We start from the raw sequence: 15693 nt of genomic DNA on the forward strand, positions 1-15693 counted from the left end.
ACTCTCTTTGGGAGCTTAAAATTACCCTCCATCAAAATAAATCCTAAATCTAGCTGAGATACAGGAAGAAAAGTCTGGGCCTGAAACATCAAAAGAACAGAGGAAAGTATGTTGATTTATCATTAAAATAAAAATCTAGGTCAATAAAGTACGCTTTGTTGACAATTCTACCTTTCTCTCTCTAAAAGGATGAACAGCTCAAACCATTCAGAGTGTTATAGCTCTGAACTGCAGGTCTTTTTTGTCTGCAAGTGAAAGCTTTTTATTTTGGGAAAGCCCATGTGTGTCCCCAAAAATACGTGGGGGCATGAGAGGGCATATATTTGGGGATTTTTGTCCCTATAGAGATGTATGTTTGGGGTTACCAGGCTATATTTAGACATCTTCTCCTCTATACCTGACCATATCAGGTTGAAGTTGCTACCTCTGTAGTTGTTTGTCACCCTGCACTGGCCAGGTTTCACCTCTCATCACAGCTTTGCAAGGAAAAGGATTTCTATTACCATATTCAATCCATTTAGGGCTAAACCAGACAGGCTATCTAAAACCATCTGCATCAGCAGACTGAAATAATCTGTCTGACTTGGAGTAGAGTACAGAGAACCCCTTCTACTGGAAGGTCTGGGCAGTAGTGTCTTGGAGAAGGATAATGAAAACAGTTGGACGATGAAAATCTTCCACAGCACAGCTCTTCACAAATTGAATGTCTGTCTGTAGTGAATGTCTATCTGTTGCCTTTGGCTTACTAGAAGAGAATTAAAGGTTTCCTCATTCCTGTGTTATTTACTGTTGGTCTACAAGCCAATAGAGATATTTGGAGCAGTGGCAGTCTGTGAAAGGATGGCAAAAAAAAAAAAAAAAAGGATGCCTGCATATGCCTGTATTTCCATATCATTAACATCCTCTGAGTTACCAGGTTATATAAAGAAATAAACCCAATGGATAGGTTTGCTGAAAGTTTTTTGCCTTTTTTTCTTTTGTTCTCCCCAAAAAGGTTAAGGAGTCTTTCAAGCAAGAGTGAAAGGCAGCTGGGGACAGGTGGTTCAGAGTTTAGAATCATAGAATCATAGAATGTTTTGGGTTGGAAGGGACCTTTAGAGGTCATCTAGTCCTACCCCCCTGCAGTGAGCAGGGACACCGCTAACTAGATCAGGTTGCTCAGAGCCCCGTCCAACCTGGTCTTGTTTAGGGTGTGGTTTAGGTCTGTGTTTAGGGTCAAAGCCTATTAGAGACAACATCTAAGCACAAGCCCAAGAAGGAAAACCATGTACACAGAGGTGGAAGAGGAAATTTCAGTGCTCTAGGATGCTTAATTTGGATTTCTTATTCCCTCCTTCTCCCAGACACAAACATCCTCTCAATTGTTATTTCAAATCTTCAGTCTTCCTTCTCTGCTTGCAAAGAAAGTATGTGGCCTTTTATTCAGCCGCAAAGGGCTTATACACTCTCATAATAATAAAACAGGATTTGAATCCTTTGCTGCTGTTCAGCACAGTCAGAGAATAGCAGCACTCCCTACAAGACATGCCTGAAAAGTGGTATGTGATGATTCCTCTGGTGATGAGCCTGTATTAAAGAAAGCAGAACTGACTAAGAAGCCTAAAACCAACTGTGATCAAAAACTAATTCAGGCTGCTGATGAGAAGTAAGCTCCCTGCACCAGCTGGCTGCCTGGGCTTGGCTGATACCGCAGCACAGTAACAAGCTCTGCCGGCACCTCACCCGCAAAAGAGGGCATTTTGTTAGAGAGGGAGAGACTTGGCCAGCAAAAGATTTAGAGCACAATTTAGAGCTGGGCTGACTGGGGCATTGGTCTGTTTGGTGCAGCTGTGCCTGTTTGCCCACAAGCAGCAACTCTTCCAGCTGCAGCTTAGGATGCACCCTGCGCCCAAACAGCCTGGGACTGCAAATCTGCAAAGCATTGACTTCAGAGTCCCTGCCGGTCTGTTACTGTCAGGGAAAAATGCTGCAAGGAAAGCAGTTACTCACAGTCTCTCCAGGGGCTCCGGCTTCACCTCGGGCTCCTTTCTGCCCCTTTGTGCCCTGTGCAGAAAGAAGAGAGATACCAGCTGATTAGAGATGGGACAGGACTGCCTGCCAGACAAAAAGACTTCAAGACGCGTGAACGTGCACTAGGCAATGGTTTTCATTAATCAATTCACAGAGGAGTTTAATGGCTAAGGAAATGGCTCCCAGTTCTCTGTGCAGTGAGAAAATGAAATATAAAAATAAAACCCTGAGACATAAGAAGAATTACTAATGACTGAGCAGCTCAGAGGCTGTTTCTCAGCACAGGATGCTGAAACTTGCAGGCATTCATCTGGGTGAAATTCCTTCCTATCCTCAGGCCTACCAGCTACTTCATTTTCAGCTCGGGTCTGATGGTGCCCCTGCACAGAGGAAGTTTTGCCTGCAGTTCTCAAATACAAAGAACAGCCATTTAAAAATGGTCAAAACAGATCAAAGTCCAGAGGGTTTGTCCCAGTCCTACATACCACGCAGCCCTTTCTTAAGGATTTTGGCAGGACAGAGTCTACTCACTGAGCAGTCCCCCATTCAGCAGATATTAGAAGTTGCATGGTATTACTGGTTCTTTCATAATGCTAAGACTGATTTTAACCTGTTTAAGCTGTTGATGCCCTAGTAATAGCTTACTATATGGCTTGGGCACAGCACAGATGATGGCAGAGTGAACACCCTACCATGTTAACATGAAAACATACCTAGATGATGACTGGAAGCAATATGCGTGAGCCAAGAAATTTTCAGAAGATAATTGAGACTATAAAACCATTTCACACAAGCCATAGTGCATTCAGGGTCAAATGGGTTGGGGTTGAATGTGGATGCTCTGTAATGTTTTGCCAATGTACTGCAGGAACCTCTCTGTGAGACCTGTGGTTCAGTGACATCAGTACAAGATGCCCTCTTGAAGGATCCTGAAGTTGGAAGGGTCCTCTCAGACAATACTGATCATGCTACAGAGATGCCATGTTTCTGCTTTGATTTTCCTCATGTTGTCGTGATGTCCAGCAAAAGTAAATACCTCTACAGAAGACCCTGAACCTATAATGATGAGGAAGGAGAAATGGGCTGTTGACTCTCTCTGGTCACATCAAAGAATTTATTCGAGGCTGGGCCCTCTTACCTGTACTCCTGCAGGTCCTGGGACACCTTGTTCACCTGGGACCCCAGGTAATCCCTGAAAAAACAGAGGGAGAGTTGAAGGAGTTAAAGGAAACTGTTCCTTTCTTCTCCTGAGCTGGTGATGTTTCTCCTTTCTCCCACTGAGATAAGAAAGGATGGTTCCGACAGAGACTGTGACTGCACAGGACTCTGTCTTTCCTGGGGGCTCCATCCAGAACAAGAGCAGTCCAGAATACAAATGGAGTAGCTGAATGCATAATTTAGTTGGGCCACATCACTTCAAAAGCGCTTAATAAATCCTGTATAACCTCACTGTCAGCCAAGCTCTGTCCAGCAAACCCCATAGTCCTCTTTTCAGCCACTAAGGCCTAGAGCTGTAAATTAGGTGCTTAAATTCATGTAGTCATGTAGTTTCCTTTACAGTCAATACAATGCCAAGCACCACTGTGGATATTTCTGATGAGAGAGGCATCACAACTACGGAAGGAGCATGTCCCTCCCACACATCCCTCCAACACAGGCAGCTCTTATGTCTCTGCTAAAGTTCAAAATCAACTGAAGAAACACTTGGCTATACTTACAGGTTCCCCACTCATTCCTTGATCTCCTTTATCTCCTTTTGGTCCAGGTTCACCCTGATTTAAAACAATAAGACAAAGAGAGAAATAAAAGCTTTTTCCATGGCTGTTTATCACACTAGTCCTGTTTTGTAAAAGGGTTCTTTCAATCAGATATCAATTTCTGATATAGAGTAGCTTTCTCAAAGAATTTTGACGTCAATGAATCAAAACTATATCACACACTAAGATTTGGAGATCTTTGTCTAGACTTCTTTGGCTGTTACAATAATAATTGCAAAAATGTTCAACTTAAAAAGAGAACAGTTTTCCCTCATAGAGAATAGTAGTTAAAGAATTTACCGTTCCAAAATTTGATCAATTCAGCTCCAATGTATTAAAAGGCCAGATGATAAGACCAAGAGCAAAAGTGCCAGTGCCACTGCACTGCCTCTTTGTAGGATCACAGACCCTGTCATCCTACAACTGGCAAAATTATCTCACATATAGACAGTTCCCTATTGCCCCTATAAGAAAGGGGTGTTCAGGGTCCCATCTTGTGCATTTCACAGCTTTTCTTGATCTCTAGTTCTGTTAACATCTCCATATATCCATGCAACTTCCCCTCCCTCCTGCAATGTCAGAACATGATTTCATGCACCGCCATCATTGACTAATAGGATTAATTTATTCCTGTTCTTCCTCCTTACAGTAAATTGAGGATGCTTTCAGACAGAAGTTCATCAGCTTTGTTCAGAGCTCTAGAACAATAATCAATAAGTCCATATTTCTGCTTTTTACCAAATGAAAAGGAACAGCACACAATTATGGAACTAGCTGGAATAAACCAGGCACCACATGAATACTCACATTTGTATATTTATATGAACATATGTATTCAGGCAACAGCAATCATTACTTATTCATTATTTATCATACAAGGTGTTTCAATTATGTAATCAAGGAAGAGTAAGAACATCAGTGATTTAAGCTACACACACACGAGGAATAGCGATCAGTCAAAACGCAGAGCCCAAGACAAATCATCTTGAATTTTATTCACATCAGCTATTTGCCAATCATTTCTGCAACACCTGGGAATTCAAAGTCCATTTGCAAATGATTCTTTAACAGGCAAAATAAATGTAACTGCATAAATATTACTTGTGTCTCCATTTATTATGCATTATGAATAAATATTATCATCTGTGATAAATAATAGGAGGAATTTTACTCTACAAGTAGCACCTCGTTAGATCAACTTTTAATCAGGCAGTCCCTTATGCCATCTAGTGGCCATCAGAAAGATAACGGGACCACCTAAAGTTCAAGCAAAGGGTGCTATGCAACAAACCTGCACGGTTGTGCCTGGAAGTTGTTTTGTATAATGACATTTCCAGCTCTGAAACCCTTTTGAGAGAGCAGAGCAACAAAGCACAGACATGCAGCAATACATTTGTAGGCAGGGATGGTGTTAATAAGTGGGAATAAGGGCACATGTTACCAGGGAAAACAGGACTGCAAAGGGAAGAAGTAACTCAACAGGTAAAGGGAGGAAGGAGAAACATCTTTGGCTCAGGAGAAGAAAGAAGTTTCCTTCAACTCCTTCACCTCTCCCTCTGTTTTTGCAGGGACTACCTGGGGTCCCAGGTGAATTTTGCCTTGATACTTGACTTGCATCTTAATGAAAAATCGGTAAAATTCCAGTCTAACATCCTTGAACAGCCACAATCATGGGTAGCAGCAGCATTTCCTAGCCCAACCTGCCACCAAATCTGCTTGCAAGTCCTTCCAAATTTGCCAAACCCACGGCTATCTGCCAGGACTGTTCACACTGCCTGCTAGTGCTGCACGTTGTGGACACCTCTGCCCCCGGCAGCTGGACTTAATCCGCTGCCACCCACTTCTTTCCTACAGCTCAATGAACAGAAATGATGGGGTGACAGCTAACAGCTGCTACCAACCTGAGCCAGATCAGTGTTTACAGCTTCCTTCACCTGCTCTCTGCAGTGTCCTCCTGCAGTCTCAATTAGCGCGTTCGTCATTTCTGTGCCACTTAAAGGACAGCAAATGCAGTAGGGGCTCAGCTGCGCCCAGCTGCAGTGGGGGATAGAAGGCAAGCAAAGCAAGGAGCCATCTCCTGGTTTACTGCTTTTGCCTCTTGCCTGCCATCATACCTGACCACCACTGTGGCTCTCACACACCCCATCTCCAAGAAATATTTAATGATTTTAACTCACTGGTCTGTTCCCTGCACCCCATGGAAGAAACTGACTCCTTGCCCCTCTACTGCCCTACTGCATCAGCAAGTTTCTGCAGAGCTCACAGCACAGGCTGCGCCCAAAACACACAGCGGAGCTGCAGTGGTGGGTAAACGGGAGCTCAGATTCACTTGGCAAGAAATTTTCTAGTTCTGATGATTACTAAGGTGTGTTTTAAATGAAATTGATTTTAACTAATAATAAGTAAATAGAGTAATGGTGCTGCTGCCTTCTATCCAGGCTGCGTTTCCTGCCTCCACCTGTGTACATTGCTCCCTGGTACTATACACCACGTACTCAATGGAAAGCCATGGCAAGCATTCTGTTTTGGAGAGAGCATGGCAACTTCCAGCACCCTCCTGGTCCTGCAGCCTCTATAACATAACCCATGACACTCTCCTAAGGCTTATCACCACCTTCTGTCACCTTAATATGTAGAGGGGTAAATCAAAGGTAACTATCCTTACCTCCTCGTCTCCTCCCACAGCTTGCAACACTACCTGCAGACCTGTGCTACAGTATCATCACATTTTTCTTGCACATGGAGAAATCCCAGCGGTCTGACCTGCTGACACACTTCAAGGCTTTTATTCATTACTGCTTTGCAGCTCATTTACAAGAGTAAGGTGCTCAAAGCAAAAGAGAGAGCTCCTTCTGTGATTGTAACACTGCAAAGACCACATACGATGCTCTGGGTATTTCCTTAGTATATGTATTAGCAAACTACGAGCGAACCAAAGAAATCTTGTCACTATTTCCAGTACTACCTCACATTCTGATTTCTTTCCTCAGCCTCTGAAGAACCTGGCGTATGCACTTTCTTTTCTAATGGCACACTTAGAGTCTACCTGTTCCATTAATACACGCCGTAAAGCCTCCCGATCCTCAACAAACTTATTCACATACCAATGGTGTGATCCTATATAATGCCAGATTTTTTCCCACTATGTGCAGCAAGCATTCTTTGTTTAGAAGGCTGGGACAGTATACAGCTGTGTCCCGGCCACAGCTGGCTCGGATGCTGCTGTTACCACGATAGCAGTGGGCGTCTCATCACGGCTGGTTACGATAGTGAAATTGCCCAGAACCAGACTCCAGCTGAGCTCTTTACTGAAAGCATTTAAATAACATGGAAAATACTAAGGTGCTGCGTGTCTGTCAGGCACAGGAGGTAATAAGCCAGAGGCCGTGTTTACTGGAGATGTTACTTACAGGGATCCTAGGGTGTGGGGTGAAGAAGGCTGTCTGGAAGAAAAAGCGTAGTGTTAAAAGAAGCATTGCCTATTTTACATGAAATGCAATAACTAGCGTATCCTCCTTGTCATTACAGATTACACATTCCATATATCCATCAGTAAGTTTATAAATGAGCAACTCATTATAACATCTGGCTGTTTGGAAAAAAGCCCACAAATATCAGACAGTTCCTAGAGTATTTAAAATATGAACATAAACACGAAAACATCCTGCTATGAAAAACCAAACAGTCTTTAAGCTTGTTAGCAAGTTTACTGTTAGCAATCTCCAGCTCACTTTTCCACTTGGAGCCATCTTCAGTATTACTGAATTTCCTAACTCCATGGCTGAGCTTGGTGTGTTCTCTCTCTGCTTTGTACCATGCACGAGACATATACATCTCACCAGGGTTGTCTTAGGGATTACACAGTCATCCTGAAGGACTAGCCCACAAAAAAAGGATCAAGGTTTGTAGAGAGAGGCAGTATCTTTCATCAAAACTGATAAAATTAGGAAGAAAAATTTAGTCCTTGATGAAAAAAGGATATGTCAAAATCATCACCTACTTTTACAGCTGAAATAGAAGTCATTTCTCCGTACAAATACAGGGAGCTTGAGCAGTCAGGCATATCTGCTCTGTATCTAGCCGTGTTGTACTGTGTTTGTAAGCTGCCTTCTCCACCTTGACTAAGACGGATTTATCTCTGGTGTTGTGACTGAATCATTCTTGTGTGATACACATGAAGTCTTCCTACATAATACCACGAAGCACCCTTTTTCACAGACTAAAGAGGTCCAACGATGGCAGGGAATAAACCAGAACACCTCCTCTATTGCTGCATGAAGTTCTGTAGGCACTTGATTTTCACCAACAGGCTTTGATTCGAATTCTCTCCATAATGTGACTGTGGCAGCTGTAATCAGTGGTGGTGAGCAAAGCTGGAAAGGGGATATCTGCCATTTTTTGGAGGATCTGTGGCTGGGATCAGCCTTCCTGTTGCAATGACAGGCTTGTTCCTAGCACTTACTCCAAGCTCTTACTCAGATTTTGCTGGAGGGAACTGTGAGGTTTATGTATCTACATTCAGTGGATGCTGGTTTAATTGCCTATAGAGAACTTCATTGTAATTATGCCCATGTCATGCCCCCAAAAGTAATTTTGCAGGCTCATTTTAAAAACAATAAATTGATGTTTTCTTGGTCTTTCTGGGCTTACAGCACAGCATGGCACTGTACGCGATGGAAGCCCTGGGAGGCTGCAGCATCGCTGAAGATGAACGCTTCACCCCATAAGTTCATGGCAGTGAGAAGTGGAACCCTCTGCTCTTCCTGGAAAAAGGTGAATTGTTCCCCAAGAAGACAAGCTGTTGTTCACTGGTATCTGTTCAGAGCCGGTCTTATCCTGAGGTCTCAGTTGGAAAAATCTAGCTCACCCTGGAAAATCTGTATGAACACACTCCCCGTTTTTAGCCATGACCTTCTTCAGACAGCTCCCACAAATCACAAGTTCAATTTAAGTGCTACAACAAGGCAAGGGCATACAAAAATGCTGTTTGCAAAGAGGCAGAGGAGGGCACAACCTCCCCCAAAAATAAAAAGCCTATATACACCTTGATGTTGCTTCTCTGAAGCAAAGGAAGATAATCTCAGAGTAAATGGGTCCTACAGTTTCTGCAGAGAAGTAGGGATCTTGAAAAGCTTTGTTTCTGAGGAATTTGTGTGGAAGAAGTGTGATGATGCCTTAAATATTGTTACAGCACAGAACACAGTCTTACTTACTGTTCCAGGTAAGCCTGGTGGTCCAGGAGAACCCATGTCGCCCTAGAGAGACGAGAAAAATATAACCAAGGATATAAAAATGTGCCCAAATAAAACTCAATATTATCAGCTAGAAGGTGCAACATTACTAGATGAGATGTAACCCAGTGAGAACTTGTCAGCTCACTGACACTGAAAATCCCGTAGCACTTCTCTGTTGGGTGGGATTTACCCCATTGATTCAGCCAGAATTTCTGCTGTACTACTTGCTTTGTGGAATACAGGATTTTCACTGTGTTGTCTTGGTCCCTTTATGACTTTACCATTGGTCTGACTTCACAGGTCAATGAATTTCTAATGTTACCCCATCCAGTGCATGAGTGATACGGAGTTTAATTTGCATTTTAAGTTAAAAGTTGATCAAAATCTTGCTTGAAAGACATGTTTTAGCTGAACTTCTTTTGTGGATGGAAAAAAAAATCCTCTGTTTTTCATCAGAAATGTGTTTCTAAACCCAGTTCTCACCCGCCGTAGATGGTGAAAGTCACTGGTAAACTGAGGGCTGGTGTATCCTAGGAAGAACAAAATAGTACCCACTTCCTGATGGCTATTGCCACTATAAGGAGGGCAATTTTTTCTCTACACAACCATAGGCATCTGCAAGGTCAGTGCTCCATTTTCACCTTCATGCTCACAGTGGTTGAATGTAAATTTTGGTGGACATCACCTTTGTCTAGTTCTCTCATTTTCTCTAAAATTAATAGTATTGTGATGGCAGAAGCCCAGACCTTTCCTTAAATTATTGTTCTAGCATGTCACAGGCAGGCAAAGAAAAGTTCTTTAGAATTTAATTCCAGGCTCATTGCTATCAGACAATTTTAAAATAATAAATGTTTCCTTGAGTTAAAGAAAATGTCCTTAAATCTCATCAGCTGCTTACTATTTCTTGCATTACTCAATAAATAGCTGTCACTGTCCCACGTGCAGCTTTCTCTGCTGCTTCTCAGTAAGGCTCAGTTAACAGACTTCTAATGTTTCTGATCTTCCCCAGATATTCTCCTCTACCACTTGTCTCTGTGCCCTTGCCTCTCTTCCTCTCTTGTCTAAGGAGGAGCATGCTCATTTCATGACTCACCTTTTCTCCTCTTTCACCTTTCAGTCCAGGGAGACCATCTTTTCCTTTTTCTCCCTAAAAGCAGGGAAAAGCAAGCAGGAAATATGCATGTTTTGATTTGATTGCATCAGTCCCACTAGCATGTTTTACACTTTCAGTTGACCTTACCTGTCCTCCAAGATGTAGTGCAAGCAATTAAAAATGTAACATTTTGGAGATGGCTTCATAAAAGCCACACTATTTTCAAAAGCCAACAAATAGCAAGGAAAGCACCAATCCTAAACCAGGTTTCATGTAGAAGATCCTACTGCCTGATGCGGTTATAAAAACCAGATTTTTTTCTAGCTGGACAAGAGAGGCACCAGAACAGGACTTCAGACCCAAAGTGGACATTCATACTGCTGGTTTCTTTACGTTAAAGATTCCTGAATCATCCATTCACTGGTGCCTACCTCTATTTTGCCCAGGTAACTGGTCATCTGAATGGGACATGCTTAACAAAGGGGATGTGAATACTCCTCACAGTGCATACACAAAATGTATTTATCCTGCATTCAGATAGGATCTATCTGACCTACATTTCTGTGTTTTTATATATAGAGAGAATATAGTCTACATCCTATGCTCTATAATACATAGAGTTAACTGAACAGTAAGATATCAGTTGATTTTAGATCCTTCTTGCTCATATTCAAGCATACAGTCAGTTATCAGGAGTACAGGGCTCATTTACGTGGCCAAATTTACTGTCAGGTCCCTGACCCAACTATTTCCCAGGATGAAAATGACTCTGGAGTTATGGAGCTAGCCAGGAGAAGCAGTAGACACCAGGGATTAGATGGAGATTAGGCCATCAGAAAATGATCCAACCATTTGGAGCCTTCTCCAGGGCTCAGTGACAAGGGGGATTTGTGATTTTCTGGTTTTTGTTTTGTTTTGGTTTGGTTTTTTTAATGTTCTTAAATCAGGCAGGTATTTCTGAAAGTAAGGCCTAAAGACCACTGTGTCCCTTCTACTGCCTCACAAGTCATAACTTTCTGTATTTAGGATAGACACTGTTCATTAGCACCTCCACTGCAATTTGAACAGTCACTAGGCAGTAAAGTACCTTTTTTGGAAGGGGTACCTGGTGACTTTGCTGAATGCCAATCAGCTGCTCACCACAGCAATCACACCAAGAGAGAACATCATCTAGGGACACTCAAGATAAGTCCTCCCAGTGCCAAATGGCAAAAAACATTCAAGCTGCAGCTCAAAGTCACTCACCTGGTCTCCTTTTTCTCCTCTCAATCCAGGCAAACCCTGACGACCAGGAAGACCTGCTTCACCCTGAAAGTAAGACAAAGAAGTGTGTGAAATTTAGGAAAAGGCATCAAGCATGGCTTCTATTAATAAAACCCGTTACTCTCAAATATAATTAAGCATGAAAAGGCAGAATGCTGTTAAAAATGCATCAAGTCTTCTCCTCAGGGCAGACTAATCTAGCCACGGTGCCCTTAGGCTGGGAAGGATAAAACCTTGATTTAGCTGTCTACCTCTTCGCATGGCTGATACTAGACTGAATTTTTCAGAACTCATAATGAGTGAAGATGTTTTTTTCTTGATATCTAATGACTCCATGATACATATGGTCTTTGTTGTAGGCCAGAACCTGCCCCAGTTTTTTCATGGGACTGATTATAGATGTAGTTTGCTGAGAGAGAATGGGATTAGTTTGATTATCTATTTTTTATTCTTGGAAAATCGTTACTTAAAACAGCGGCTAAGACCTCTCTCTTTTTTCGCTACTACACTGTTAACTAGCACGATGGAATTTAGGACAGGTTTTCTTCATGCTGCACTGTAGCAGGACCAAGCAAACAAATAAAAGCAGCTTAAAAAATTAAATCTTATATTTTCATTTTTAATGATCTGGTGTAACCTGGAAATGCAAAAACTGCACTGTATTAATCTGAACAGTACAGATGTTGCCTGACAAACAGATCGAGAATTTTCTGATGCACTATCGCACATGGAATTTCTTTCTGTTTGAACCTTACTTTCAAGTTTATGCTTTATAGTACTTGCTATTGGAGTAATTACCATCTCTGTGTCATGTGATTTGTTCTAAATATATCAAGTATCCTCAAATTTAGCTCCAGGTTGACCCAGTTTGTCATCTGAAAATAACCATGTGGTTTCCTATTTATAATTATATAAATAATTATATTTATACAATGCTGTCTGCATTTGTAGTGCAATATCACAAAGGATCTCAGTCACGGACAGGACACAAATGCACTAAGGGCTGTATGAATATTGAATGAAGAAAAGGTGATCCCCACTTTAAAGATATTATCTCTGAAGCATGGGAAGAGTCAACATATTATCATTATATAGGTGCAAGTAGTCTGCAGAGGAAGTCAGGTGAGGAAGAAGATGCCACGGTGACTGAGTATGATAGGAACATCAGGGTGATCTTTGGAGAACTCTGAAGACAGTGACATTTGGTGGCAGAGGGAATGGTGTTTTATGAGAGCCACTGCAGGATCCTGGCTGATGATGAGATCCCAGAGCTCAGGAGGACAAACAGAGGGTCTAATGTTAAAGAAGAAAAAAGGAGAATTTGGAGGAAAAATAAAACATGCAGTGTAACTTTGGCCTCTGGAAAGGTACTGAAGCAAAACGACAATGAGTTTTTATGAGCTCAAGGACAGAAAGACAATACGAAAGAGCCAATGTGGATTTGTTAAAAACTAATCATATCAAACCCATCCAGTTCCCTCCCTTGACACAATAACTAAGCAGACAAGAAGGAAGCATTTGTGTGATGTATCTTGACATTAGTAAGACATCTGACACAGGCCAACATGATGTTTTCATTAGCAAACTACAGAAATGCAGTGTAGAAGATGGGTCTCTGGAGGATGGTGTACAACCGATTGAAGAAACTACATCCACACACCTGTTATTAGCTTTTTCCTGTCAAATGCAGAGGACATATGAAACGAAGTCCTCTAAGGGTCTTCACTATTCAATATTTTAATTTATGACTGAAGTGACAGAAAAGAGAATAATTATGAAATGTGTGGAGAACACCACGCTGTGGAGAGAGAGGCAAGTGTTTTGGAAGGTGGTATTAGAATTCACAACAGCCCTCTGTGGGGAGACAATGCAGATGGAGCAGCACTGCTTTGGTCAGGGGTCTGACCTTCTGTTGCGCTGGGCAGGAGGTTGCCTGGTGGTTTGTTTGCCCAGACACAGCGAAATGACACCGCTGGGTGGTGACCACAGGAAGCACTGAGGAAGGAGATAGAAACTGCTCACAAAAGCCCAACGCAAGCACTCCTGAGGAACGGCTGGCCCGTGCTGTGGTGATCTCCCCTTACGCCAGGTAAGGATACATTCCTGGGAACTGAGTGATAACTTCTAAGTAGATTATAAAGAATTTTGGAATAGAAGCAGAATAGTCCCCACTCACAGGGCGGTGTAATTGTTATCCACACAGTAGATGCCTTATCCAATAAAACTCACTTTGTACCTCAGACTCAGAACCTTATTCACTCAAGGGGTAGACAGAGGCAGTGAGTCAGACCGCGACACCCTGACAAATAGGAAAAATGGTCAGCAATTCCTAAAATTTAATGGTCGTAGAAAGACTGCCACAGCTCATGGAAAGGTGCTATATGGCATTCCTTGTGGACAGCTTCTTCCTTTACTCCCTCTAAGTCCAGTTTGTGGTGCATGTTGTGCTTTATTGCACAAGACAACATAGGAGCAGAGGTCATGACCATTCTCCCATTTCATCTTTATAGCAGAAGACTGTACTGAGACTCGTAGGATTAAAAGAAGATTGAGGCTTTGAGACTCTTCCATTGCTGTCGTATACTCTGCACCCCAACATTTCAAGATGTATGCCAAAGATACAAGAGTCTGTCATGCAGATTTCTCTTTCTACACTTTTTCATACTGTATTTGAAAAGTTGGCATGCAGATGACAATGTTAACAGCTATAGTTAGTGGTCCTGACTGGGCTCTGTACAGCAGTGTGCTTCAGGAAATGGCAGAACATTTCCCATATTCTTCACTGAGTTCAGCATTTGTCTGCTGAAAGCCAAATCCCAATAAAAAAAGACTAAGATAACTGTGTAACTTTTAACAGTCTTCTGGGGTTATTTCCTAGAAAGCATTTACAACTTAGAAATGACAACATCACCACTAGCATCACATACATTTACAAATAAGTTCCTCATCTTCTAGAATCAGTGCCCTTGGTTAGTGTGAAGTGTGAAGGAAAAAAAGCACTTCTAAGCCACTCTGTCTTCTTCCCTATCTACCAGGAACAAGATGACTGAATTTTCCAGGACACAATGAAAAGTTGGATTTAGCATATTTTTGTTCTGTAATTTTTGCATTACTCTGTCAATCCATGAATCTCATCCACCCATCTGTTGCCCCTTCAATGGCAGGTGCAAATGACATGCACTGATCTTGTTATTGGCTTCATTGCATGTGTCACTCTGACAGGTAGGCCTTGCTGCTAAGACTATTTTTACTGCTCACCTGCTCACCAGGCTGGCCACGGCTCCCTGATTCACCCTGGAAAAACAAAAGCAAAACTTTAACATTGCAAGGACCTGACCTTTTTGTAAGACACTTTCTCATTAGTAAAGTGTGTCCTTTATTTTCCTGGCCCATGTTGTTCTACCTACTTCCCCTAAGGCACTGAAATTGCCTTCTTGAAGGCTTGGGAACCCAGATCATAGGGAGCCAACAGGAGGGCCAGGTCAGGCCTCCCTACACATGTAGACTTGAGAGAAGTTCATTAAACAGGGTTTGGTATTTTGGAACACCACGAACTCTGAAAGGCAATGAACTGCATCTGCTTATCTTCTTCTGCCTCCAACTGCAGAGGAATCTTACTCTCCTGACTTCAGTATAAGACCTTCCAAAAACATACCCTGATTGACTCAAATTCCAGAGCAAACTATGAAATAAAGTTCTTTACCTTAGGGCCAGCTTTTCCAGGAAAGCCTTCTTCACCCTTTTCCCCTTGTTCTCCCTGCAGGGAACACAAGAAGTTAATACACAAACTCCTCTGGAAGTGCAGTATGTTTGCAGGCAATGACAAGGAATATTTTGACTCATATCCTCAGTATCAGCATGAGGATGTAAATGGAGCCATGTGAGAATATGCTTCCTGGAATGTTTTTCCATTGCTGTTCGCAATCACATCTCCTGCACCAATCACCCTACTGGTGTATTTCTGGAATAACACAAAGTCAACCACTGTTACATTAAAGATGTCCATAGTGAATCACCTGAAAAACAAAGCCTCAGTTCAGTTTCTTCAAACGTGTATTGCGTTTTGTGGCAAGGTTTTGGTAGCAGGGAGGGCTACAGGGGTGGCTTCTGTCAGAAGCTGCCAGAAGCTTCCCCTGTATCCAATAGAGCCAATGCCAGCCGGCTCCAAGATGGACCCGCTGCTGGACAAGGCTGAGCCCATCAGTGACAGGGGTAGTGCCTCTGGGATAACGTATTTAAGAAGACAAAACACTCCAAACCTGCTGCAGAAGAGTAGCCGGAGAGAGAAGTGAAGTGAGAGGATGTGAGAGGAGCATCCCTGCAGCCCCCCAGGCCG

At 42.4% G+C, this 15693-nt stretch overlaps 1 protein-coding gene across 1 annotated transcript in view; it reads right to left on the minus strand.

The window, feature by feature from the left end:
* The window catches only part of COL22A1 (collagen type XXII alpha 1 chain), a 221056-nt gene that overhangs the window by 46522 nt on the left and 158841 nt on the right, over nucleotides 1-15693 (minus strand). The window contains exons 27-35 of the mRNA XM_009637043.2: nucleotides 15061-15114; nucleotides 14616-14651; nucleotides 11340-11402; nucleotides 10095-10148; nucleotides 8981-9022; nucleotides 7178-7210; nucleotides 3729-3782; nucleotides 3149-3202; nucleotides 1990-2043 (exon numbers count right to left, since the gene is read on the minus strand). Coding sequence (XP_009635338.1) covers nucleotides 1990-2043; nucleotides 3149-3202; nucleotides 3729-3782; nucleotides 7178-7210; nucleotides 8981-9022; nucleotides 10095-10148; nucleotides 11340-11402; nucleotides 14616-14651; nucleotides 15061-15114 — 444 coding nt within the window. The remainder of the gene's footprint in view (nucleotides 1-1989; nucleotides 2044-3148; nucleotides 3203-3728; nucleotides 3783-7177; nucleotides 7211-8980; nucleotides 9023-10094; nucleotides 10149-11339; nucleotides 11403-14615; nucleotides 14652-15060; nucleotides 15115-15693) is intronic.

Source organism: Egretta garzetta, unplaced genomic scaffold (genome assembly GCF_000687185.1).
Source record: "Egretta garzetta isolate BGI_Z169 unplaced genomic scaffold, ASM68718v1 scaffold74, whole genome shotgun sequence".
Lineage (NCBI taxonomy): Eukaryota > Metazoa > Chordata > Aves > Pelecaniformes > Ardeidae > Egretta > Egretta garzetta.